This window comes from Schistosoma mansoni (assembly GCF_000237925.1).
Source record: "Schistosoma mansoni, WGS project CABG00000000 data, chromosome 1 unplaced supercontig 0034, strain Puerto Rico, whole genome shotgun sequence".
Classification (NCBI taxonomy): domain Eukaryota; kingdom Metazoa; phylum Platyhelminthes; class Trematoda; order Strigeidida; family Schistosomatidae; genus Schistosoma; species Schistosoma mansoni.
The window spans coordinates 1,017,769-1,044,231 of record NW_017385988.1 but is presented as its reverse complement, the minus strand read 5'-3'; the positions used below and the strand labels follow the sequence as shown (position 1 = coordinate 1,044,231).

General features: G+C 33.4%; 1 protein-coding gene across 1 annotated transcript; it reads right to left on the bottom strand.

Moving 5' to 3' along the window:
• Window positions 1-24,476, bottom strand: Smp_155350 (hypothetical protein; the record flags this gene model as incomplete). Its single annotated transcript, XM_018791877.1, has 10 exons — window positions 1-160; window positions 7,273-7,451; window positions 8,464-8,565; window positions 9,359-9,441; window positions 12,132-12,244; window positions 13,948-14,051; window positions 15,476-15,661; window positions 18,806-19,000; window positions 20,744-20,831; window positions 24,349-24,476. 10 exons carry the CDS (start codon window positions 24,474-24,476, stop codon window positions 1-3), a joined length of 1,338 nt encoding a protein of 445 aa, XP_018644983.1.
• Between the last annotated feature and the right edge of the window lie 1,987 nt (window positions 24,477-26,463).

Below are 26,463 nucleotides of genomic sequence, written 5' to 3'. Positions count from 1 at the left end.
TTAATCCATTTCACTAATATCTTGTTTGGGTGGATTAAAATCAGGTATAATATCAAGTAGACATTTACGAAATTGTTCGCGACGGTATTCACGTTCACGTTCTACACGTTGTATATTTGGAAAAGTAGTCCAAATTTTAAAATAAACACGTAATAGATACCTAAATATGAAAAGCAAACAGTGAAATAATAATCTTTTAATCAGATCAATTATTTGAAAGATAATCAATTTAAGCATATTGAGAAAATTGTATTCAACAGAAAACTAAAGTTCTCTTGGCGTTGTTTGCTTACTTTACTTACTTACTTACGTCTGTTACCCCTCGTCGAGGAGCATAGGCCGCTCACCAGCATTCTCCACCTTACTCTGTCCTGGGTAATTCTTTCGAGCTCTTTCCAAATGTTATTCATCCTTTTCATATCTGTTTCTATTTCTTTGGCCTTCCTCTTTTCCGCTTCCCTTCCGGATCCCAAGTTAGGTCTTGCCTTGTAATGCACTCCGTTCGTAGTTCTTCTAGAATTACTGCTGGTCCCAAGCCCGAATAAAAAAGGAGGGTTGGGCATGGGGTTAGCGACCCCATCCCGTAGAAAAACTAACTTGCTGAAAAAAACGCTAACGTTGTTTGCTTGTATCTTCCTAAATGACAATGGGAAGATACAAGCAAACAATACCAACTGAATGTAACGTCACCCCATGGCACAATCAAGTGGCTATCAGGACTCAGCAGCTAAGTGCATAACGTTATGGCGTTTGACGTAAATGATACTGGATTCTAGTCTTGGAGTGAGCATCAACTCTGGGATGCAGGTACATCCAGCCGAGGGGTCCCAAATAGGATGGAAGGCGTGTCCTGCATTCCACTGCTAGCCATTATCCACCTTTGCTTAGAAAACCATAATATTTCGGATAATTATTTTTTACTGAGTTAGAACAAAATAAGGACTATAATTAAAGCAGAATAATATGTTCTTTATTCATTCTAGTCAGTTGTTTGTAATATTTGTTGAATTGATAACTACCTTAAGGAATTAAAGGTAATATGAAGTTAGATAATCAAAACTGAGGAATGAGAATCTATGGGTTGAAACAAACAAATGTTCTCATATTGAACAATTCTTGTCTAATCTTCCCTTCGTGCATACCAAATTAATTATTCTTCTGTATTCAGAAAATGTCACGAATAATACTTGATATTTTAAGCAATTCCGGTCGCTAGTTTAGGTTATGTAACGTTAGATTGGCTTTCAATCCACTTGTGTTGGCTGGATTAAAGATTCAAGCGTATCAAAAAACTAATTTTCATCATTCTGTGTACTTCAAACAGAAAAGGTGCAACAGACGTGAATACATTTCATTAATGGAGAGGACCTTTTGAAAAACTACCTCTCTGGTTTTATCAATCTTGAGATTTACCATTTGATACAGGTACATCCGGCTGACGAGTTTCGAATAGGATGAAATGTACGTCCTAAATTCTATTGCTAGCCACCATCTATCTCTGCTTACAAACTATCTTTCCGCTGTAAAATTACTGCTGTGTATTAGTCATTCGGATTTCAAACATTATATATTTAGCATAAGTTTACATTTTTCTAAATATACTTGATTGAACTGTCATTATCTCAAAGTATTTATCAATAACTTGTTACATATTAATGATGATTGTTCTTTTAATCAGACATATCTTGGACATCCACTTATCGTCATTACAGTGAAAAGTTATACTCAAACAATTAGAATATATATATGTATATAATATCTGTGAAGATCCTACCTGTTATAATGTTTCAACGCGATTTCCTCTCCTTGCCATTCTTGAATACAAAGATCAGTTACGTACTGGATCCAGAATGAAAAACTACTTCGTAAAAGCTGCCCGTGATACCATTTATTAGCACAAGCTTCATTCTCTTTACGTATTTCACAGGCCTGTAGAAAAATAATGATAATGATAGTAATAGTAATAATATGAAAAGACACAGTCACAATTATCTATGTTTACAACGAACAACACATAAAGAGAAAAAATCATATTTGTTGACTAATGGGACACTCTTCAACATGTTAAAAAAATCTATGGTTCACAGGAAGTGATTTGGAGTTGAGTTTTCTGAACTGTACGATTTAATCATCAAGTCCTCTTGCCTTTCAAGTCTATATCATTCTTATCATAATCACATTCCCTTTAGAAAGGAAAATGTATTAACCATTTTTCGGCGAATTTCTAATACCACACTCATGTTTGGAGTTGCTGTTGATAGTGTTGTGTAGAAGAAGAATCAGAGCAGTACGACTGTTCCATCTAGCTCAACAGAAACTAACAATATTGAAATAAATGATCTACAAAGAACTCTTAATTCACCTTATCTATAAGGTATCGATAAACCCACTCAGCGTGATTCATTATGACTACGAATGATAAAAAAATGTGTTGAATTTCAATGGAATAATTATAATAGATTAATTAGAAGCATAAATTGACTGACTGCTCTTCTATTTGACTAAATATTCCTTTAATGTACCATTCATCAATTAACAAAGTTTAATTACAACTAAAGCGGATTATGCTTGAAAAGGCTTATTTAATTTCATAAGGGATATGTTCCTATCGAAACGTTGCTTCGTTATATAACGTGAAGTTTCGAAGTGGAAAAAACTTTTTCCCGACTTTTTATTTATCGGCATGTTTAATCTGTTGTTTTAGTAGCCTTGACTCTTTAGCATATCAATCGATATTACTTATTTATATTTAGTAGTTTGAGTTATATGAACCATTTTTATGATCTAAAAGTGTGTTTTAGGCACAATAAATCACTCATTTAATCCTTTTGTACTCTTATTTTATGTTCCAGTTAGCTTATCTGCTCGCAACAGTATGAATCACTGTTTTCATAGTTTGATTGTGTTTGTGTCCGCCGCTCTTTGAAGTTTTGTTGATTTTGAGTGGCTTTTTTATTTTTTTGATGCACAACAAATGATTTGTTTTCATTGGTTACTGATAATTCTACATGACACGCTTATTCGTGTCCTAATTTTATTCTTATTTATTTATTTAGAGGAACCATGTTCACTTTAACTGGATTTTCGTTAGTGTAAATGATATCAGGATACCTTATTGGCTATTGACTCATAAATTATTATTGCGTATGTTATTTTCTATAACAAAACTAATTTCAAACATATTTCAGTTATTTTGGTCTAGAAGTTCAATAGGTAAACCAGTCTTTGAGGTGACATATTGAATGGGATTCTATGCATTTACCAAAATCATCCACTTGAGCTACAAATCTTCTCCACCATTCCATATATCTTCCTAGTAACTTTTCAATAATAGATAATGTTGGATTCTCCCTACATTTTGTTTAGAAAAATTTGGAAATGTAATATGTACTTAAGCTCGAGATACGTTGTAACTGATGAAAGGAATTTACATAATTCTTCTTTGTAGCTTTTTTTTATAAAGTCATCATCCCAACAGTCGGAATTTGCTATCGACCAACCTTTAATTCTTTGAATCTTAATTTTGATGTTATGCATGTACACTATCATAACTTCGTTTGAATTAATTAAGCTACAGAGTGTAATGCATTTAAATTACAGCAAATTCAGAAGAAGGTTTTGTGGAGATTTTAGTAATTTTATATAGTTCAGATCATGAGTCAATTGAAGCTAGACCACCATGAAAAACCTGGAAGCACTGGTTGGCTATTTCCTCACATTGTGAGACTCCTCAGTAGTGCGCATCCACGATTCCACCTCGTGAGATTCGAACTCAGGAACCATCAGTCTCTTGCACTGCTGAGGAGTCCCACAATAGGACGAAACGGCCGTCCAGTGCTTCCAGGTTTTTCATGGTGGTCTAGCTTCAATTGAATTATGATCTCAACTATATAAAGTAAATTCAATTCAATGAAACTAACCTTCTGCAGTGCTTTTATAGTTATTTTCATTAGCAATAAATTGTAATGACTTTGAACAAATTTAGATTCTTGTTCATATTTAATTTTTAGGTGTAGTAACCAAGTGTGAAATGCATTTCTGAAACAAAAGATGTGATAAAAAGTAGAAAATTGGTATATAATTAATAAGGTACCATATATCAATGTAATTTTCATTAGGAATTGTGATCACTTTAACAACTATAAGAAATCTGTGAACAATGGACGGTGATTTTTCTCTACTTCGGGATGATTTATCGGTGTATTCAAAAGACAACGAATATGACTTTAACTTCAGGAATTCCAAGTAATTTGATAAGTACTATAACAACCATCCTACAATCAATTTCGATTATAGTCAATTTTGGTTAAGCCCTTTCTACTAACTTACTTAACAGACATCGTCGTTTGGATAGTAACAATTTGCATATTCTTTGCACTGTTATACCACTAGAGCACATGACACTCTATCCAAAATATTAACTGCTTGAATATCATTCGATGACTCATACTCCTCCCCATATATGTATTCACACAAATACTATTATCAGCCTTTGTTTTGTTTTACTGTGCCCTTATTAAATTTGACCATAAATTGCCTATGTAATTACTTGCTATTCGCTCGCTTACTGCTCGTTCACTTCTTTGCCTGTTCGCCTGTTCACTCGCTCGCTCGCTCGTTGATATTCGCTCTGGTGTTGTTAGCTTTCCAGCCTGAGTTATTCGACAAAAAACTGTAGTTGCTGTTATCCTTTGTCTTCTGATTTTATGCACCGTTAAGATTAGAATTATCACGGTTATCGAAGTAAACGATTAACGAATCGCGGCGCTACAGTACAATAATCGAGTAAATCATCAACTTGAAATATAATGGTCCATAACTTTACCTAAATATAACTTTAATTTTAGTAAGAAGATATGGTCTGTGAAGTAAGTGAAGTCAATATTTTCTTAGTTGACCAATAATAAATCTAAATAATAGTTGAACTATAAAGTGAAGGTATTGAAGTTGAAAAAAATGTAAACCATTATACTCCAACTTAATAGCTTAGTAATTTCGAGCTCGTTTAGGTGCTTTTAAATTACAAATCAGAACAAAAGAGGTATCTGTCCACTTCTCTGTGTGCTTTTAGATGCTATACTGATCAATGTCAATTTCTAACTTAAGTAGTATCTCCACGAAATCAAATAACTTATATATTATAACTGTTACTTGTGGACAAAACAAAAACCACTACAATATGATTAGTTTATTATCCTGTCTCAAGATTTCACAATGGCTACTAATTCCCGAAAATTGTCAAGAAGTAAAGGACAGATAGTTATCAAATGACAAAGACACATAGTATGATATTAAACACAATAGTTAATATCGATGCATCTCTGTACATTATAAATCCAGTCATACAAATAGAAATGGTTAGGTCATAATAATTGATAATCATAGTGTAATTAAATGATTACATAATTAGTCGACATATAAATAAGGCTAAGATTAACTTGATGAGTAAATATCAGTAAATGAGTCAAATGTAAGATTATCTAATAAACTGAATCATGTCGTAACAATCATCTTAATCACAACAAAGAAAAGCTGATTAAGATTATACAATTATTTAGTTTCCAAAGGTTTGTTATTAGTGACCCCAACAAAGTATAACAGAAAACATTTTTTACATGCTGATTATTTCATCACATCAGAGACATTCACTTCACATCTCCTATGTGGTAAAATATCTAAAAAAAAATTACCCTTGTAGAAATATCCCTTTCTTTTAAGCATTAGTTTAACTGAATAAGTTCAAAGATTGGAGTGACTTATACGATACACCAAAAGGAGATTCTAAAGCGTAATCATACGGTCTTAGTTGAAATTTGACTTTAAATCAAACTCATTCTACATATTTGTGTTACAATCTTATAGTTAAGAAATTTACTGAGTACAATTTGAAAGCCACTATTAAGACTGCACATAGTAAACAGTAAATATATAGTGCCACTACAACAGTTAAGTTTATTTACGGTTAATTTTGTCAAGCCCTTCAATTAACTTATTTAAATGACAATGCAGTTCGAAGAACAACAATTTACCTATTTCTTTGTATTATTACAATCACTATCATGTCTGTATAAGCTTGATTACAAGTGACAGCCTACACACATATATCTAACATTACCATAAATGTTAGTCGCTTAACTATCACTCTACGGGGCTCAAACGTAGAGAACTAATACAACCATCCTCAAAAAGATACAAATATTTATAAACAGTTTTCTACATAAAAAACTCAATATCCGTTGACCGGATACCATCAGCAACAGCCTACTGTGAGAGAAGGAAAACCATATTCCAGCTGAAGAGGAAATTAGGAAAAGACGTTGGAGGTGGATAGTACATACATTGAGGACATCATAAAACTACATCATGAGGCAAGCGCTAACTTGCAATTATGAATGGAAACGGGAAAGTGGAAAACCAAAGAACACACTGCGTCGGAAATTGGAATTAAACATGAGAAGGATAAATAGCAACTGGAAAGGACTGTCCAGGACAGAGTTAGATGAAGAATGATGATGGGAGGTCTATACTTCTCTATGTTGGGTAACAGGCATGAGCAAGTAAGAGTAATTCGCTTTCACATATATATATATATATATAGATGTTGTTGAATCTTATTAATTGCTTCTCTTAGACTCTGTTTGACTCTGAATTCGCCTCTTTATTCACTTGTTCACGTGTATTAGATCATCTGCTCAAAATCGCTTGGTGTGTTTGTAAATTTTGTTATCTGCGTTATCCAACAATAAACTGTAGTTGATTCTTCGTGTTACCTTTTGAATTTACACCTTTGGGATTTATTTAACAACGGTTATTAGGGTGATTAATAAACAAAGCCTAATGAATTATTTCGAAACCAAGCTACTACAAATATAGTTTAAAGTGTGGGTCAATCGAAGCTATACCACCATGGAAAACCTAGTAGCACTGGACGGCCGTTTCGTCTTATTGTGGGACTCTACGGCAGTGGTCTATTGGTTAAGTGCTCTGGCGCGAGACTGGTAGGTCCTGGGTTTAAATCTCGCGAGTGCGGGATCGTGGATGTGCACTGCTGAGGAGTCCTATAATAGGAAGAAACGGCCGTCCAGTACTTCCAGGTTTTCTCTGGTGGTCTAGCTTTAATTGACTCACGCTTTCAGCCATCAAAATACTAAATCTCCACAAAACGCCTTCTCATATATATATATATATATATATATATATATATATATATATATATATATATATATATATATATATATATATATATATATATATATATATAGTACAAATTACCTCATTATCATTTTTTTTTCATAACAGTTAGCCATTTGCATTAATTCATGTTGTTTTGATACATAATTCATCCATGGTTTAAGACCATAATACCGTAAACATGAAATATTTCTATGAACAGTAACTTTTGAGTTTAGTTCACGTTGCCAAGCTAATTTTAATTCCTTTTGTCGCCTTAACTAAAAATGAACAAAAATTAAGAGTAACAATATGTTATACCGCTAGAGTTTCTTGTTATATAACGGGCTCGTTTTCCTTGTTTACACGAATGAGACGTTAATTTACCTTAGACTAATATCTACACTAGATTCCCTCTCAGTGTCGTTTACTCTACAGGACTTCAACACAATTCAGATCAAGAACACGTGATTAGCCTGACCAGAACGTAAATATATTTCCACACCAAAACCTGACACAATCCAACAACAAGGGATAGTGGAATATATAACTCATCTGACACCTGTCAAACTATCTAGATGTCCGACTTAGGAGACAATCATTCATTATCATTCTCCCCCACACATCATAATGTTTATTGACTTTCATCTAATTTAATAATAATGATATTTTGTTGTCAGTTGACATCAATAGAAGAAACATTAAAGAGACAAAAATCAACTGAACGGTTAACTGTTTATTATACGGGATTGTAATTTGTTCAAAAAAATTTTTTTTCATAGTTGAAATCATGAGTCAATTGAAGCTAGACCACCATGGAAAACCTGGAAACACTGGACGGCCGTTTCGTCCTATTATGGGACAACATTCAACAATTTAAACGGTAATAAACTCATTCAATCTTCAGGCTAACAAACAGGAATTCCTTAGCTTTCTGTCAATTAGTGAAGAAAATCACTTTTTTTTATTAAATTTAATAGAAAACCATAAATTGAAGAAAGTTGGAAATGTGAACCATTGAATTCAAACTTATAGACTTAATGGTTAAGCCTTCATCAAGAGAGTCTTGAGTTAGAATTCCGGAAGTATCACAGATTCTCAATGCTAAGAAATCTCATACTCAAACAACACATCTGTCCAGTGCTTTTTGGTTTTCAATATTTATCTAACTTTGGTCAGTTCGTATATAGTAAATCTAGAACTAAGATAATCTTTAAAATCTCTATACTTATATTCTGTTATATATATGTGGAATGTCTGAAAAACTCAACAAAACATCTACAGTATGACAACCTTTTCTTCAAGAATCTTCTTTTCTTTTTGTTCATTTTTCAACATTATCTTTTCTTGCTTGATTCTGTTAGCTTCTTCTTCTAATTGTTTAGCTAACTGTTCCTTTGGTCATAAAAAGTAATCAGACATATTCGTATAAATAACAAGCATTTTTTTATTTTAAAACAAAAGTATTTCATTCTTCATAAAGAGTTTATTTACATGTCGACTTTTAAAATCAAACAAACAATTGATTACGTAAAATTCTCTTTGTAACTTTGTTCTATTAACTTTATTCTTTAAAAGTACAAACAGATCATTTCCAGAAGATAACTAATTCAAAGGTGATGGATCTGACATCATTTACACATTATGCATAATTGCAAGATTGTTTAGTCATTTTTCACAGGTTAATATGTTCAAATAAATTTCTAAACTAATCTTCCAATGCAACTACTAACTACGTTTAATTGTTATGTTGAATGATGTGGGGGAGAGTTGAAGAAAGATTAGGGATAAAGAACATTGATTTATTTTCATAGTTGAGATCATGAGTCAATTGAAGCTAGACCACCATGGAAAACCTGGAAACACTGGACGGCCATTTCGTCCGACTGTGGGACTTCCCAGCAGTGCACATCCACGTTCCCGCCTCACGAGATTCGAACTCAGGACGTACCAGTCTCGAGTCAGAGCATTCAACTGATAGACCACTGAGTCGGCTGGCATCCAACGGTGTTAATGTCTAACTTCAACACTGATTTATAAAGGTAATTACTGTTTTTCTATGTATAAATATTTAGCTAATGTACTGAGTTTAAAGTATGTTGTAATATGCATTTTTGTCATGTCATATTTCTCACTAGTAAAGTGCTATTATAGACTGATAAACAAAAGTAATTAGAAATACGCTTACTTTTTTCTTTTGTTCATTTTCACGTCTTCTTTCTTCTTGTACTGCACGTCGACGAGCTCGTTCAGCTGCTCTTTCTTCCATTTCTAAAAGAATAAAAGATAAATAAAAAACAATCTTCAGAAAACGAAAGCAATAAAGTTGCATCAACAAATTGATGCAATCCATAAGTATCTGAAGTAAACTAAGAATTTAATATGGATAGAAAACAAATGGTAATACTTTTAGATGGCGTACCTTGTTATTAAACTAATCATTGTAAATCCTCAAAAGAGTTTTTCCATTTTACTTTTAAAAGTAATGCATTTTTATTATATAATAAATTATTGTTATTACAAGATAGGTAATGTTTGTTGATAATACTATGGTTTATGAAGACTTTCCAATGTATTCCATTTGTCAATGATGTAATGGTTCTGCTAACGTCATAATAGACAAATTCTCTGTGATATTCTCATTTTTCTAACCTGTTTATGAACACATACACAAAGTGAGGTCATAAAAATTTATCTCATGTAATCTAGGATAGATCAATAATAATCCATTTAAAATACTCCCTATGTGTGATAATATGCTTCTTTTATAACCGCTTCTACAGTTTATATTATATCCGGAAATCTTAAGAAGTCATGATCAGTATCCTAACAGTCAGATTATTATTGATGATGCACTAAAGGAAACCGAGTGTTTGAGTGAAAATTTACCAGTCAGTGTAATATTCAGCCTTTTCTCGCTTTTTGGTCAAGTGTTAATAACTTTGTGACAAGTCAAGCATACGACTTTCTTAAATCCGAAGGTACCGTTTCAATCGCATCTACAGAGAAGTTTCCTTAGTTCGATTCACTAGGAATTACCTATAAAGCTAATGTCTAACCGAAAAACAAAAACAGATACACATCTTTGACGTTTTTACAAACACAGAAGGTTGATAATAGTCCTAGCCTTATGTCATCTTTTCAATCTTCACATATACTATCGAAAAGCTTGATTCACCTAAAAAAAAGCTGTTTTCTTTAATGTGTTATCATTCAACACTTTATAAATTCCATGTGAGTATTTCTGAAGTCATACAATTCAGTAGGTCCATATATATATTGAACAGATCATGTTACCTTGGTAACTCAACAACATACCCGACAATATAACAATCTCAATTAAAAATTATAATGTAAAATGTTTATGTTATCTCATTTAATTGTTATAATTTAATTTATTCAATGTTATTTAAACAAGCTTTATAATAATTTCGAACTAAAATGTGATAGTGAACCGATTCCCGTAATTTCTTAACATATCATTGCATTCTGTTGTGTGATTTACTTATATCCACACAAGTAGTATATGGTGAGGGTCAGACACAGAATGTATTTTCGCAGAAGATCGATAAGGAACGAACAGAAATGAAGCGCAATCGGTAGGAAAATGCATGAACAGTGGAATTAGAGAAGATGGACTGATATTTACAGAAGGAACAGTTAAGGTTGAGACAATTGATGGTTATTTTGCAAATTAACTGTTTACTGTATGCCTATAAGAATTTAGTGAGATAGTCTGTAGTTTGTTCTTAAATACATTCGATTGTTTCTACTCGTGTTCTGTTCACTACAGTTCTACTAGTTCCTTTTACAAGTTTAAACAAGACAGGATTGAAGATTAAAATGTATTCCATATACTTACTATTACCTTAGATGCATACAAACTGACTAGTCCAGTGGAATAAATTTATTAAAAAAGTATAAGACATCAAGATAGAAAGCTTTTGAATATTGTTCATTATGAAGACAGGTTACACAGAGGAGTGAGTTTATTTACATAATCGTTAAATACTAAGAAGCAGTAAAAAGTCGTTTCATCCTAGTGAAGACCTATGACATCATTTGGCATTGAACTCAAAAACAAAAGGCTATGTGTTAACCTCAGCACTTTTAGACCACTGAGTTAGCATCTATATGTCTGCTTATTTGACTTTAGTCGTGTTATGATATTCTGTCATCTTCATTTACTGCTGTAGGTGATACCTCTTACACTAATCAATGAATTGAGCTTCACCGGTCACGACTGCGCTTTAGACCTACATACCTGATCATAGTAAGAATGATGAAGTGAAATATACATCATAGTAAAATAAATTATCCAAAAAGTGTTGTTGTGTGGTTCCGACTGAAGAGTTTGTTATAAGGGTTTTATTATGATGATGATTATCAATTCAAGTGTCAGTTCTGAAATATCGGTAAAGTTTTGTTGTGTGTCATAACAAAGATAAGTATAAATATTTGATAAATACCTTTTAAGTGGTACTGTGGTGTGGTCTACTTATATCCACACAAGTAGTATATGGTGAGGGTCAGACACAGAATGTATTTTCGCAGAAGATCGATAAGGAACGAACAGAAATGAAGCGCAATCGGTAGGAAAATGCATGAACAGTGGAATTAGAGAAGATGAACTGATATTTGTAGAAGGAACAATTAAGATTGAGACAATTGATTGTTATTTTGCAAATTAACTGTTTACTGTATGGCTATAAGAATTTAGTGAGATAGTCTGTAATTTGTGTCGAAATACATCCGATTGTCCCCACCAGTGTTCTTGTTCACTACAGTACAACATTGTAGTGTATTTACAAGAAACCTGACTTGGAAACAACCTCGTTCAATCAATACATACAATTTCTTTTATAGGTTACAAGTACCTGGTGTCCCAAAACTTTAAGCATCTTACATCATCACACCAAACTGAAAAGATGATTGTAAATTCATGAACTTAAAATACTTACTTTGAATAAATGAACATTTTTTAATAGTCGGTATATTTTTGGAAGGGATTGATCCTGATAAATCATTTGTCACTAAATGATTATCTTGAATGGGACTTTTAATTTCATTTGTGCTTGGTAACAAACAAAAAAGTTTCAAGAAATGTAAATTATTTTAGTGATATATATCAATATATAGAATCTACTTATTTTTGAGAAAAGTAAATATAAATAGTTGTTTTGAATATGATTAACTTGGAATTCTGAAGGGAAGCAGAAAAGAGGAAGGCCGAAGAACACACCACGACGTCGAGAAATGGAAGTAGATATGAAAAAGATGAACAACTGGAAAGGATTGTCTAGGACAGAGTTGGATGGAAAGTGTTAGTGGACGGTCTATGCTTTTCCACGAGGGGAAATAGGCGTAAGTAAGTTTGAGTATGATTATAAACAAATTATAAGTAATAATTGAATAATAATATTTTTTCACTTATTGATCAGTCAAAAAACATTACATAACCTTAAATTCATTTTGTATTGGTTATTTGAATCTTCCCATTGATGTTTAGCACTGTAATTGATCAGTCTCCTATTATTATATGTGCATCCTGTACGGATTGCCTCGATATTGCCTTAAGTCATAAGCATTCTAAGCAAATATAGATTCAAACAAACAATACCAAGTGAATTTGAACTTTACTCCATTGCACAAACCACTGGGCATCAGGAGTCAGTAGGTAAGTGGATAGAGAGATGGTATTTGGGGCGAACGGTAATAGTTTCACGTTTTGGAGTGAACATCAACCCAGATGCAATTACATCCAGCTGACGAGTCTCAAATAAGACGAAACGTGCGTTAAACTGGTTTCCACTGCTAGCCACCACCCATTTCTACTCAGAATTACATAACCTTGTTTAAATATTGTCTGAATCTACGTCTTTCTTTCCTTACATCAGGAAAAAATTATGAAAATGAAATTATCGAGATCGAACTTACAGAAATAATGATGTTAACACTAGTAGACAATTAAGTACGTAAAAATGCACTACTTTAATGGGGACAAATAAAACTGAGATTTATGAAAGAAAGGAATACTAAAAAGAACAATTCGGAAGAATGCTAACTGACGTGTCTCGGAAATTTAATGATCAAATAATGAAGTTCTCCATAAAACACATCAATTTTATTAAGTTTACTGTAGCTCCACTTGTCTTGAAAAAATATAAGTAGTAAAACTATCAACTAAGTTGTACACTTTGATTAGTGACCACATTGATCCTCAGGCATAAAGTTAAAATGAACCAGATTCAGGAGAGCAATTTTTGACTATTTATAAGTCATTACAAATTATCAATTTGAGATAGTCATTCTTAATCATCATATACAAACTTTGATGAAGTGTTCATTATTTAAACCTAAATAGGCCTAGGCATAGTTGTCCACAACTGTATTAAGATCGAATCAAGATGATCATTGACATCATGAATATCTAAGATGATTTGCCTTAGATACATGTTCAACTTGATATTAACTGTTATCAACCAAAGAATTACTGATAATCAGGAAGTAGTAGACGGTTGTCGTGTCTCGATTTGAGTTTTAGTGAGCTAAGATGGCGTCACATGGACGATTATGCCTTCAAAACATTATTCTAGGTTGTTTATTAACCAAATATAACATCGGTAATTTATTCAATACATTAGTTACCTGAATTTCTAATGTAATTATAAGTAATAATGAAATTACAAGTCACTATCACAATGGTAAATATTTTTAGAAATTAGTATGACCCAAATTTTAGATACTTGGTTACATGTGGGGACGTTCAACACATACATTATTTGGAAATGAACTTGATCATCTGTACCATTTTCAACGTGCACTAATGGTTCATTTAATTCTGAGGAAGATTTATCAGCTTCAGTAATTTTTGTATTTGTCTAAAGTAAAAGGATTTAAATACGGATATCATGTTATTACCATTTAATAACTTGGAAATATATTATTATTAGTAAGGGTTAGAGTTTATCTTATTGTTTTGATTCAATAATGGATTTTCACTAGTACGTGCTAGTACGTGTACATCCGGTTCGAACAATCCTAATGTAACCATTTTGTTACAAGTTATTTAGAAGAGATTCAGTCAGCCAGTCAGCTACAACGTGTGACCAGGCACATATATGCATCGGTCCAAGTTGCCATACCTCATTAGCACAACAAGATAAACACCAAATTCATAGAAGTAGTTTACATTTACCAATATGGCTCAGACTAGAAGTTAGTGACTTCAAGGAATTTCAACACTAAACTTCCTCTTTCGGCTTCCTCCTCAAGTGTCACCATGGCTAACGATTCTGGTACGCGAAACACTGCCTCAGGTCTACTGAAACCTTACTCCAAACTACACATTGGAGCCTTCAACGTACGTACCCTATGTCAAATCGGCCAGCAGGCCTCCTTGGCTAGGACTCTAGAATCTCGTACGATTGATGTATGCTGTTTGATCTTGAGTACTGTTAGAGGTATGAAGGCAGTTATCACTTCCCGGTTTCCCACACTGTGGAAGGGTTCTTCTAGAGGTACCTGATAAGAAAATTAGATTAGTAGTGATCTTAGTGACCTGAGAGCGTAACAGCAATGCCCGAGGGGCAACTGCTTGAGGTCGGTCATACGCGACCGTTTTGTGCGTAATTTAGAGGAGATTAAATGTGGTTAACAGTGGAACGGCTATATCAAGGCAGTAGACTCAGGATACGCGTTTACCAACAAATGTTGATTGAATTTCTGCGCTGAATTTCAACAACAGAATGATTCAAACCTATACTAACAACAATATTAATAACATCCTCGATGCATAGATAGATAGCAAACTGTGTTTAGTAGCTCAGTGAATGGAACGCTGACACTTAAAATGAAAGGTACTAGATTCTAGATCTGGTTCGGATATCGACATGGATTCAGGGTGCATTGAACTGAAGACTGCAGAACAGGGTGTAATCCCCATCTTGGTTTCCACTACTAACCATAGTTTATCTATTCAACTGGAAACATATATATTTGTTCCTTAAAATAAATAATGAAATGATTGAAAATAATAAAATAACTTTTGAGATGATGGAGAAGATTTGTAGCTCAGATGGGTGATTTTGATGGAGTTTTGTTCTCTGAACTGGATAGTCTGTTCGTGCTGATGATGTCGTTTAGAAGGACAATGAAAGCTCCACGACCAAATCATCCAGCTCAGAGAACAAAACTCCATCAAAATAAAATAACTTGATAGTAATTTTGAAAAAGTATTGGGAATAACGAAAACGTTATAAGTAATAATTCCTGGTTTGATTCCAAGAAGAATTAATGCTTTTACCTTTTCCAATATATTTTTAGCTAATTTATGTGCTCTAGCTTCTAGTAACCATTCAGAATAACGATGTGCTGCTTTTAATGCATTAATTTCACGATTTTGTGCAGCAATAATATTACGTTGTTGTATAATAGTTTGATTTAAAATTGGTTTCATTACACTTGATTGAGAGGATAGTAGTCGATTGATCTAGAGTTTAAAATAGAAAGAAAGAAAGATAAAGCTATTATATATATGATATAGTTTTAGCAAAACCTTATTCCATGGTGTAATCCATTGATAGATAGAATTTATTCAAAACTGACAATTGTGATAATGCAGTTATAGCTGTAGGGTTAAAGTCTTCGAATTTTAACCGTTGACTATCAGGTGTACATTTCGTTTCACTTAATTACTTACTTACGCCTGTTACCCCTCGTCGAGGAGCATAGGCCGCACACCACCATTCTCCATCCGAATCTGTCCTGGGCAATCCTTTCCAGTTCTTTCCAGTTAACATTCATCCTTTTCATATCTGCTTCTATTTCCAAAAGTAATGTGTTCTTTGGCTTTCCTCTTTTCCGTTTCCCTTCCGGATTACAAGTTAGAGATTGCCTCGTGATGTAGTTTGGTGGTTTCCTTAATGTATGTCCTATTCACTTCCAACGTCTTTTCCTAATTTCCTCTTCAGCTGGAAGCTGGTTTGTCCTCTCCCATAAAACGCTGTTGCTGATAGTATCCGGTCAGTGAATGTTGAGTATTTTGCGAAGACAACTGTTTACTACAGTTAGATAAATTAATCAGTATAACTAGCCTCTATACTTAACAAATATGTTGAGTATATATACCTGGAACGAAATAAATTTGTAGCCTAAGTAAATTAGTTTATTAATATTGTATACTCTGACTTGGTTTGTTAAATTCCAAAGATTTCATTTACCATTTACATAACATCACCATTAAACATGAACCTTTAATTATTAACTGGTTTGCTAATTGTCCCTAAAAACATGTAAAACAAAGGACATAAGTTCTGAAAAAAGATCTACTTCAAAAATTACTTTATTTAAACGAAACAACCGTATTTACAGGAATATAGACTACCTTAGAATTCTCAATGCTACTAATGTCGACAGATATAAGTAGTATTTGTCACTAATCGAAAGTGAAATGCCTGACGACAGACGGTTAAAAAAATCGAAGAGAACAAAGGATGATTGCTGTGGAAACGAAAGAACAATGAAGTCTGAGACGATTGATTGACACTTTGCAAAAGGAACAGTCAAGTTTGAGACAATTGATTGACATTCCGTAAATGAAGTATTTACTGTATGATTCTCAGATTTTACTGAGATTCTGTAGTGTTTTGTTTAAATACATTGGATAGTCGCCACTTGTGTTCTCGTTCACTACATTCTTACAGAATTAAATCATTTAGTAACAAATATTTGAATGAATAATATTTGTTTGTTATCACCAAAATGTAAGGTACACTTTTAAAGTGTCCTATATATTTAGAAAATAACAAGTGTAGGTCTTTTTTAGTCGGACTACGCTGTGTACATGTTTGTTTCGAATCATCTCAGAAATCCTTTTGTCAAATAAACCCATTTATCATAAATCTGTATATTATGTTATCGGTAATTGTAGCTAAGTAGGAGAAAGTGTTGTGCTCCTGTGGAGAAAGCTATATTGGGCGCACTACCAGACAACGGAACCAAAGAGTTAGTGAACACCTCCCTTCGTGATTAGGAAAAGGTATGGTCAAGTCGATACGGAGCTCGATTCTTTCACACTTGATTGATATCGGTCATGAAGTTGACAGAAACCAGTCTTTTAAAGTTATTTGTCGTATTCCTACTACTTTTCCTTATGAAGTTCGATCTCGTCTCTTACACATAGCAGAAGCTATAGGAATTCGATCCAACAGTCCAAGTCTTTGTGTTCATAAGAAATTTGTAACACCCTTATCTCTCCCTTGGCCTTAATAAATAATTTTATTTTCCATACTCTTTCTTCGTTTATTTTTCTTCACCCCCCTGTCAATTATTTACTTATAATTTTTCTAATATTCGCTTCACCGTCCAATTATCTAAACACTTCTTATTACGTAATCTTATAATTTCTATGAATGTTATTTCAGTGTCTATGATTTTCTAATCATTGACCTATTTTCCTATTGTGTAACATTGATTCAAGCCTTTTATTACTCTTATCACAACTAGTACACCTGTCATTACACTATCAATTTGTACTTTTAACTTATTCTTAATTTTGATTATGTAATCTATTCCACTGTTATCATTGACTCATAAACTGCCTTGATTGGTTTAATAATTTCGTATATGCATATAAATATTACTATATATTAGAGTAAAGCCTGATGAGAATCTCATTGAAAACAATATTGTTCGTTTATATGTATGTTGTTCTAAATCACAATATGGGAATTTTTCAAACTTTATGTATTGTTCTTTACATTACAATGTCATTTTAGCATAATGTTCAATCGGCTAAGCTAAATTATTTCATACAGGTTTGTATATTCAGTATGTTATACAGACGTCACTATGTATAACCTTTTTAAGATGATCAACTCAAACAATAGGGAGAAGATAAAAATTGTGAGGAATAACTATACTTCAAGTTTAGGTATCTACAGAATACATCATAGAATCCTATTTGACACCACTCTTCCAGAACATTCTGGAAGTATACTAAATGTAGTAACGGTATAATTAATTACCCAATCAAAAACGTGTTTCAAGATTCTTCAGTTCCCTAGATATCTCTGGTAGACTTCTACTTAATACTGATTAAATAAAACGTTTCTAACCTTTTTCTGTGCATCTAGAGACTTTGGCAGGGGAAATTTTTGGATTTCTCAACACATACCTTGAATTAACTTTAGCTAATTAATGTAGCTATTGATGATATTAACCCATGCGACATTGAAAGTTATCCAATCTAAATTCCCTTGTTAGTGTTTGTTTGTATCTTCTTATTGTTGTTTAGGACTGTAATCGACCAGTCTCTTATTGGCATATGTGCATCCTGTGCAAACTGCCTCGATATTACCTTAAATCACAAGCTTTATAAGCAAATTTACATGGTGACTAGCACGTACATCCAGCTGACGTCCTGGATTCCACTGCTATCCATTATCTATGTTTATAAAGTTCTAGTAATTCAATTCAAAAGGATGTAAACTGAGTTTGAAACATGTTTTTATTATGCTTATTTAGTGTTTAGCAGATTATTAATTCAAATAGTATGTGAAATTCCATTCACCTAATAAGTTACAATTTTTTACAAATGTAAATAACCTATCTACAAGATTATGTAATCAATTACCTTTGGTTTTTGTGATTTTCTGCCCGTTAAACATTTACGATTATCAGATGGTATAGTTTCACCATTTTGAATATTATCATCATCAAATATTAATGTTTTTGTTTGATGATTGTTCATTAAAGTATCTAACTGATTGAGAAATTCTATTTCTTTTTCACGTCTGAATGATTCTTTTTCCAACTGATCACGAGTTGACTATGAGAAAAAAGATGTATAAGAATGGAGGAAATAACCATTCACTCAACGGATATGAAATAAGTGTATCGTCTGGTTAGCTAGGGTCATATATACTGTATTACTGTAACCAACAATACGACAATATTTCTATCGGAAACTTTCTCGATATATGCATATTGAGAAATGTACATCTGAAAAACTTACAGTTATTAACAATACAAATTACGCAGAAACATAGGAACAAAAATCAAACCAATAGGAGATACAACCAAAACAAAGAAATAAACAATGACAGATTTAAGGTCAATAAGAACCAATCAACATCGAGGTGCACAGGAGAAGCTGTGAATCACATGTGGAGAAATTCAAACACTTCACTTCTACCCGAAGTTTGTGCTGATGATGTCGTTCAGAAGGACGATGAAAGCTCCATGACCAAACCATCCAGCTCAGAGAACAAACCTTCATCAAAATCACCCACCTGAGCTACAAATCTTCTCCACCACAACAACTAATCGTATAACTCACTTAGTATTGTTTGTTTGAATCTTCCTATTGATGTTTAGGACTGCAACTGGTCAGTCTCTAATTGGTATATGTGCATACTGTGCGTATAGCCTCGATATCGCCTTAATTCACAAGCATTATAAGCAATGATGGATAGTTGCTAGCAAAAAGGATGAAACGCGCGTCCTGGATTCCACTTCTAGCCACTATCCATCTTTACTTATAATCGTATAACTGTTATGAAATAGGTTATTTTAATTACTAAAAGACTATTGAGTAGTCTGCAATCAATGTAAAGCAGTTATAATGTCCTAAATATTCTTTAGAATGTCATTTAGTTAACGTCCGTTCATGAAAACGAATAAGCTCTACTTTATATAAAAATCTAACACACTTTCTAATTTAACTATTACCTAATTGAAGTATTTTCAAGTGAATAATTCTGTCTTATGAGAAGAAAGCACCGAAGACCGGATAACGCTTATTAAGACTATTACAAATAGGTATAACCCCGAAAAAAAAACTCTACACATAATATTATGTAACTCAAAAGAATATAATTACAAAAGAAGGTAAGCTAGATTTCCTTTACAATATAACTTCAAGTAATTGAAATAGTGGAGAAGATTTTTAGGTTAGGTGAATGATTTTAGTGGAGTTTTATTCACTGTCTTGGATGGTTTAATCATGAAGTTTTCACGGTCCTTGTGAACAATGTCATCAAAATAAACTTCAGGTAGAAATGAATCATTCGACTCTCTCTATATATCATTGACAGCTTTACCTATCAACCTAGATTCAGTGATTCTGAGACTATTTCAAATATAAGTTTTCACATATATTTTGACTTAGATCAATGCATTTGGATACATAAAGAAACGAATAAGTATACATTTTTTTTGGTAGTTGAGATAATGCATCAGTTGATGCTAGACCACCATGGAAAACCTGGAAGCATTGAACGGCCGTTTCGTCCTATTATGGGTCTCCTCAGCAGTGCGCATCCATGATCCCGCCTCGCGAGATTCGAACCCAGGACCTGTCCGTTTCGTACGCAAGCGCTAAACCACTAGACCACTAAGCCGGCATACAACGGTGTTAATGTCTAACTTCAACCAGTCCACAAAATTGAGCGACACATCCACTAATGTCTTCAGTGAGTTACTATCTCAAAACAGACCCGGTTGAACTGCACTGAAAAATATAATGAAACAGTTCAGTTGGACTTTCATAGATAAAATATTATGTACTTACTTTCTCCATTCGTATTGTATAGTTCCAACGTGTAAAACATTGTTTCAATAAAAAATTTTCATGAAATTGTTTAGCTCTATATTCTTTCCTTTAAATAAAAGAAATCAATAAGAAATACTATACAAAAGTCTCTGATATTTTTTATAACGTTGCTAGTGTTTTCATTTGATGGAACCATATGTATTGAAAGTGTAAGGACGGCTCGTTGGTAAACTTTAGAAAGCCTCAAAAAGCCCAGAAAGAGCCTGATATATCTTGTAAGTTGAACGCTACATTCAGATCCTAAGCTATTCTGATAACCCCAGGCTAGAACTATTCAGCGACTTGAACACCAGGGAGAAGACTCGAGTATGAGAGAAAACACTTTACTACAAGGTTCATTTATGTACAGAAAAACGGGGGTTTTTATAGTAATTAAAAGACCTTGAGTTTCCATAGAAGCAGTATGTTAAACAGCCAATCAGGACCTCGTTATTTTAGTAACAGCTTCTAACTAATCGTTGATTGGTTGGGCTCTTTATGAGCCTCTGGAGGCTCTGATAGAGTTTACTGTAAGCCGACTTAACAGAGCCGAAGACATTCCATCCAATTACTGATAGGGGAATATTCTAGAATATCGACGTGTAGCTTCCCCATTGGATGGATAAGAATGACCCCTATGTGCTTATTGGTTGTCCGAAATGATGATTTACTCTCAGTCAAAAACTATAAATACATGAGATTTCTGTATCATGTTTTGACACTGTTTTGGGGAATAAAGTTCCTACTTACTAGTCTTCTGTCTTCTCTCTTGCGACGTTGTGGGTTCTATCGTTCAAGTAGTCTAGTAGTACGCGGCATAGTAAGAATCAAAAGCTCTAGATATAACAGAAAGCTATATAGATGAGTAAAAGCTTATTGTATAGATAAGTTTCGGGACTGTTCCTATTCTGAAAATCTTATTGGCTCTGTATATTTTCACCAGTCGATTATAAAACATTTAGTTTATATTGTATTGTCGTGTTTTCTTCTATGAATACACTTTAAAGATGGAACTGTTTTTTCACATTAATACCTTCAACATTATGAGTATAAAACTAACCCTGCTGATACTTCTATGAAGTGATCTAATCTCAAGTGAGTGACTTCGTAGCCAGAGAAAAAGCAATAGACAAGATGATGAAGTCTTTGGAATTCTAGTGATTAGAATAAGTTAGACATATGTAAGCCGCTGTTATCAACCACTTGATTAGTGTAATTGATTAATTAATAGTTTAACGAATTATATGAAATAGTTAATGAGATTAACCTAAAGAGAAATTACCGGCTTTACAATTAATCTGACGATGAAGTGAAAACAGATAACTGAAGGTAGTGATAATGAGCTTATCTTCACAAACTACTTAACCAAGTAATAACCAGGTTCTCAATAGTGACTGACTTCAAGAATGATTTCAATAAGTTATTACTGATGGAGTTCAAATATACTAGAGTTTAAACAGTTAAACAATTATCAAACGGAGTGACTACGACAAAGTGAATGAATTAAAAATCTAGTATTCTAAAGGTGACTCTCTCATCAAGATAACGGATGGTCATGGGACTGATCTCATACTGAAAAGCCTAAATCTCTACAAATTTATAATTCCAAATATAATATTTTTTGAGTTTACATCCAGTATATTAATCTTAAATTCTGATAGGCAGATCATTCTATAAAAGTATCAATAGGGTTAGTTTTGTACTGATAACATATTACAGTAATCAATGAGAAGTAAGAGTTGGCTTGAAAATGTGAAGTATTTTGTGTAGTAATCGACTAGAAAACAGAATAGGATTGAGTCATTAACAATGTTTGAACATTTTAGGTATCAAGAAAAAATTATACAACAACATAAAAAGGGTGAGGTGAAAAACGGTTATAATTATGAAGTATGAAAGGATAACAGATTGGGGATGCTGCTTAGGCATACAGAGTTCAGTTCAGATTTTACGGCTTCAGTAAATGGAATAATAGAAAAGAAACTTCGGAGAGACTATAATTTATGGACGAGCCAATCAGAAGCGTCACAGCGCCTATTTCAGTATCCGATGCTCAGAAAAAGTGGCAATTAAGCGGCTACAATAAATGGAACTACTAAGAAGTTCCTTTATTTGTAATTGCGGTAATCAACTGACTTGTAGACCTTGCGCAGACTACCCCAATGATGTTATCTTCAGATGTTACTGAAGCTTCGACTGTTCATAGGTATAAGTATTGTAGGGATATATGCGTAATAAAAATGATAAACTTACACAACTGGAGTACACAAACAATAATGAAGCTATGTGGTCGAGGCTGAGAGAGTTTTTGCGACCTTATCATGGCTCCAGAGATCGAGTATTATGGAGTCATATGGATAAGTTCCTCTACCTTATGCATTATGATTTTGGAACCTTTGAACCTCTTTCTAATCTTGACAAGTTTTAGAACCATGTAAAAGAAGTTTACCCATCCTAATTCCTTAGTGTTGTATAATATATTTTTAGTCTATACTAACTGTCTTCTGATTAGCTAACATTTCTCAAGGTCACTTAAGATTCGTTCAAAGGTCGTCCATAAATTATAGTCTCGCCGAAACTTCTTTTCACTAGGTTACTTTCATTATTATTATTATTAGTGGTAGTAATAGTAGTCTGTCTACTCTCCCCATTCCTCTTCCTTCTAGTGATTGACTGGATTATGAAGACTTCGACATCTGAGGGGAAATACGGAATACAATGGACTTCTCAGAATCAGTTAGATGATTTGGACTTCGCAGATGACCTAGCCCTCCTCTATCATACACACGAACAAATACAGACGAAGACAGAGAATGCAACAGCAGCCTCTGCATCGATAGGCCACATTCACAAAGGAAAAAGCAAGATTTTCAAATACAACACAGAGAACACCAACACAATCACACTTGATGGTGAAACTCTGTAAGAGGTGGAAATATTCACGTATCTGGGAAGCATCGTTGATGAACAAGGAGGATCGGATGCAGATGTAAAGGCGAAGATTGGCAAAGCAAGAACAACATTTATACAATTGAAGAACATATGGAACTCAAACAAATCTCAACTAAATTCATAGTGAGAATCTTCTATACGAACGTCAAGACAGTCCTACTGTATGGAGCTGAAACGTGGAGAACTACTACATACATCGTCAAGAAAGTACAAGTATTTATAAACAGTTGTCTACGCAAAATACTGAACATTCACTGGTCGAATACTATCAGCAACAGTGTTTTGTGAGAGTAGAAATCAGCTTCCAGCTGAAGAGGAAATTAGGAGACATTGGAAGTGGATAGAACATACATTGAGGAAATCACCAAACTGCATCACGAGGCAATCGCTAACTTGGAGTGGTGAAGGGAAGCAGAAAAGTGGAAGGTCAAAGAACACATTACGTCGGGAAATAGAAGCAGATATGAAAAGGATGAATGTTAACTGGAAAGAATTGGAAACGATTGGCTGGGACAGGGTTGGATGGAGAATGCTGGTGTGCGGCTTATGCTCCCCGACGAGGGTAACAGGAGTAAGTAAGTAAGTAAGTAATAATATTATAATTATTAATATTGTTTTTGAATTGAGCTTACTTCATTAATTCTATAGAATCTAATTTAGCTTTCTCAATATCACGATTAAAACGAATTTGATGAATTCGTAATTTCCAATAATTAAAACAATTTTTTTTCAAATGAAATTCAACTTTCGCTTCGAACATTGTAGATTGAATTTTTATATTATAAATTAAATGATACCATGCATTGAATATACATTTCATCTATTAAAAGAATTTTAAAAAAAACAACCCTGAAGCATAAATAGAATACAAAGCATTTTTAACAAGAATCGTTCACTACTACTCACTGCAACGCCGCTGCTTCCAAAGGTTATCGTGCGCTATGGTCACTTCGCCGAGCATTTAAACGCTTTGACGAGTAGATGTTTCGAATTTTATATCCCACCCTTGTAAGACCACACTTAGAGTGCTGTATCCAAGCAGCTAGCCCAGGTCTGATAAATGATACTAAATCACTTGAGCGTGTCCAGCGTGTAGGGACAAAATTAGTGAAGGGTCTTTCTAAACTCCCTTACGATGAGCGTTTGAAACGTCTAAATCTTTTTCTCTTGTCTTATCGTAGGACGCAAGGTGAACTTATACTGGCATTTCGTATCTTTAATTCTGATTTTAGTGTTAATATGTCTTATCTTTTTGCTCCCTCCAGCACTAATAATCTCCGAGGTCATAGCAAGAAGGTTCACAAGCCGTCATCTAATAAACTAAAGGTGGGGTTCTGTTTTTCTCATAGAGTGGTCAATCACTGGAACGCATTACCCGAACAAGTGGTATCAGCACCATCAGTGAACATTTTCAAGGAGAAGCTGGATCTTTACTGGAAGGCGATCTGTTAGGGTTAACACAGGTTCATCAACCTACTATCCTTATTACTGACGACTGGAGACTGACGAGTCATTGATTGAAATATCATAGAAGTCCAGTAAACATTTTACAGATGTTTTGTTCTAGCATAAAACTATTCAATGATTCAAAACCACGATGATATTTGAAGTATAGTCTATAATAAGTATGTCTGCCATTCTGTTACTTTGAGACTGATGAGTTGAAATTCATTGATTTAGTACCATTAGGTATTCCTTAGTTTTCACTAGTTCTCAAGTTTATATCAAAATGTAATGAGAACCAATTTTAAAACGGAACTAATCCGATAAAACTAATGTCTGTAAGCTGCATATTTCAAGTCCTAATGTCGTGAGTAATTCATTTATCTCTTCTGGCTCCTGACAGATTAAACAGGTTCAGATCCCAAGGTCGTTTGAGATTATAGTTCGGCTTGACTAATGATCATTATAAATCTCTTAACCAAAGTGTAACTATGATACATATTTTATCACTGAAAATAATAGATTTAGTAACATATGAGTAATATTCTAGTGTGTTAGTCGATGAACAATAACGTAGAAATAGGTAGCTTTAGTTGATGAGTTCCAAATACAACGGAGCTGACAACCTAAATTCTATCTCCATCCGTTATCCCCAATATGATACATATGATACATTTTGCGTTAATACCATAGTAAAAAGATTGATAATACTTTTGGAAAAATTATAGTTCTCCTAATCTACCTGTATATATTGGTCATATCAATTCACATTGCATAATAATTTTTAAAATGATGTGAGTTATTCCAAACAATTGATGAAGTAAAGTGTGAAGACTTAGACCCACAGTGGTCAATAATTCCCCTAAATAAATTGTCCAACAGGTATTTAATACATGGTTCTGACGTAGTTAATTTTCTGACGATCAATTAAATGAAGGTACATAGACAAACATCAATGCAAATACAAAATCTTGACAGGCACTGTATCTGACTAAATATTATTAAAAACGAATGTACATTATTCGACAATTTTAAACCATTCAAACAGTGTTATTCTGTGGAACCATTATTACAGTATACATTAATTTACCTCAAAAATAACTTAAAGTTCTAACAAGTGATTCGCTACAATTTTATCCATCATAAATGTGTATCATTATTAAATATATTACAGATAAAAAGAAATAAATATTTCCATAGTTGAACTCATGAGTCAATTGAAGCTAGACCATCATGGAAAACCTGGAAGCACTGGCTAGCTGTTTCGTCACATTGCGGGACTCCTCAACAGTGCGCATCCACGA